Source organism: Pteropus alecto, unplaced genomic scaffold (genome assembly GCF_000325575.1).
Source record: "Pteropus alecto unplaced genomic scaffold, ASM32557v1 scaffold103, whole genome shotgun sequence".
Taxonomy (NCBI): Eukaryota; Metazoa; Chordata; class Mammalia; order Chiroptera; family Pteropodidae; genus Pteropus; species Pteropus alecto.
In genome coordinates, this window is record NW_006436288.1 from 14,390,954 (window position 1) to 14,393,065 (window position 2,112).

Sequence of the window (2,112 nt, forward strand, 5' to 3'; positions counted from 1 at the left end):
TTCATTCCCATTTATTGAATAGTTGATGGCTGGTTGCTCTTTCCAGCCAGCCATTCTCAGGGGGTAAGAAAGAATATCTTTTTTGCATTCCCCCAAGTAGAAGAAGCTAGTTTGGTTCCAGTTTAGCATTGAACCTGCACAGACTAAAAGGGTCCAGTGATTCCACTGGTCAAAAATTGGCCTTGGTTGTTCTGGAGTCATTAGACTCTTAAACAGTAAATTTGGGTTCTTTTTTTCCCTATGTACTGTGGCAGTTCTTTTTTATCTAGACCTCCCATTCTCTCAGAACCAGCTCATTTTTATTTAGAGAAAAATGGGAGGGGGCTTAGGGTCTTAAAACAATTCTATTTTGTACTAATAACCAAAAAGCTTAACAATATAACTGAGGAGCGATTTAAAAACTCAGGCTTCGTAGTTTAAATAGCAGTCTGCTACTTACTATCTGTGGGAACTTGAGTGTTATGTAACTGCTTAGTTTCTTCATCTATAAAATTGGGGTTGAAAGACTAACAAGTTTTTTTGAAACATAAATAAAATAATGAATGCAAACCACATAGTCCAATTCTTGGCACATATTAGGCACTCAATTACATTAACTATAATCATTAAACATTTCTCTTTACATTTCGAGTTTTTAAATATTGACTGCCTAATCCTTTAGGATTCTTTTACACACACTGAAAACAATACAGCCTCCCAGGGTCTGCTGCTTTAAATCTCTAGTCTGGTATTTTTTTCTTTTTCCTAATGGACTCTTCATTGGCCATGCCCAATTCCTAGAAAAACAGTTTAACATTGTAGGAAACAAACTGATATCTCAATTTAATCAATTTATTTCCTCCTCTTTTCTGTAATACTTTTATAATACTTTTATAATAATACTGAAAAAGTAAATTAGTAAAAGAGTACTGTGTGGCTCTGATCATCTGACTTTTAACAGGGGAGAAAAATTATATATCTATTTTGTTTTCTAATTTTCACAACTGGTTTGCCATCTTCTTCCCCTTCGACCTCTCCTATCAATTACTGATATAGTGTTTTACTTTAAAAACAAAACACAAAAAAAAACCCTTTCACCTCCGAGTTTAATTTTTTGGAGAGACCAGCGCTGCGCCCATGGGTGCATCGGCGCGTGTTGCAGTGAGGCGGAGGCGGGGAGGGTACTGCAGCCGGCGGGGCCAAAGTCTTCTTCCTCCTCCTCCTCTTCCTCCGAAGGGCGGTGTGATTGTTCCCTGGCCCAAAGCCTCCTATCCAATTTTTTCACCACTCGCTCTGTACACGGGGTGGAGAGCCCTTAAGTACCTGGGCAAGAAACCGCAATCCCAATTTACAGTTTGTAGGAGAGTTAGTACTTTAAGGTTTTCTTTTTCAAAATATTTATTGAGGTCGTAGACTCTTTTAAAAATCTAATAAAAGCTAGGGGTGCTTTCTCCAAAATGATCATACCGAATTTCTGCATAAAATTTCAAAGTGTTTATAGACTCCCGGAGCTTCTAGATTAAGACCCCTGTATGGCGGGGGCCAAATAGAGCAGGTTTAGGAAGGAGTGAAAATCTTGGACTGAATTCTTTCGTATAGATATATACATGCATTTAATACATGTAGATACATATATGACAAAGCTGAGTAGGAGGCTATTTTAGAAGAGTGCTTTCCCCACGTAAGCCGGTCTCAGTCTGGAGGCGCGGCGGCTCATACAAAGGAACCGCAAGCAACAGGTGGGCAGGACACCAGGTCCCACACCCTCAGGAAGCAGCGAGTCGAAGCAACAGGGCACTGAGGGTGAGGGAGGGGTAGGTAAGGGATAGGGTCGAGGCGTTGCAGAGGGGTGGCGGTCTCCACTCACCGTTGGCCACGAAACTGCGGCCCTTCCGGGCCAGGGTCTGCTGCACCTGCTCCTGGATCCGCAGGCTCTTGGCCGCCTGGCCGCTGCGGCCGCTGCTCCCCGCCAGCTTCAGCTTGGCCTCGGAGGGCAGAGCCAGGCTGGAGCTGTCCAGCTGCCCCAAGATCTGCTGGCCCAAGACCGTACGGATGTAGCCGCACTCAGCCGGGGAGCCGGGGAGTGCCATGGGACCGTAGGAGGCGACCGAGCCGCTCGCCTGCCGCGAGACC

General features: G+C 44.3%; 1 protein-coding gene across 1 annotated transcript in view; it reads right to left on the minus strand.

Annotated features, from left to right (window-relative positions):
- Positions 1–2,105, minus strand: part of PKP2 (plakophilin 2) — a 77,245-nt gene extending 75,140 nt beyond the window's left edge. The window contains exon 1 of the mRNA XM_006912735.3: positions 1,847–2,105. Coding sequence (XP_006912797.1) covers positions 1,847–2,069 — 223 coding nt within the window. The 5' untranslated portion in view covers positions 2,070–2,105. The remainder of the gene's footprint in view (positions 1–1,846) is intronic.
- Positions 2,106–2,112: the final 7 nt, after the last annotated feature.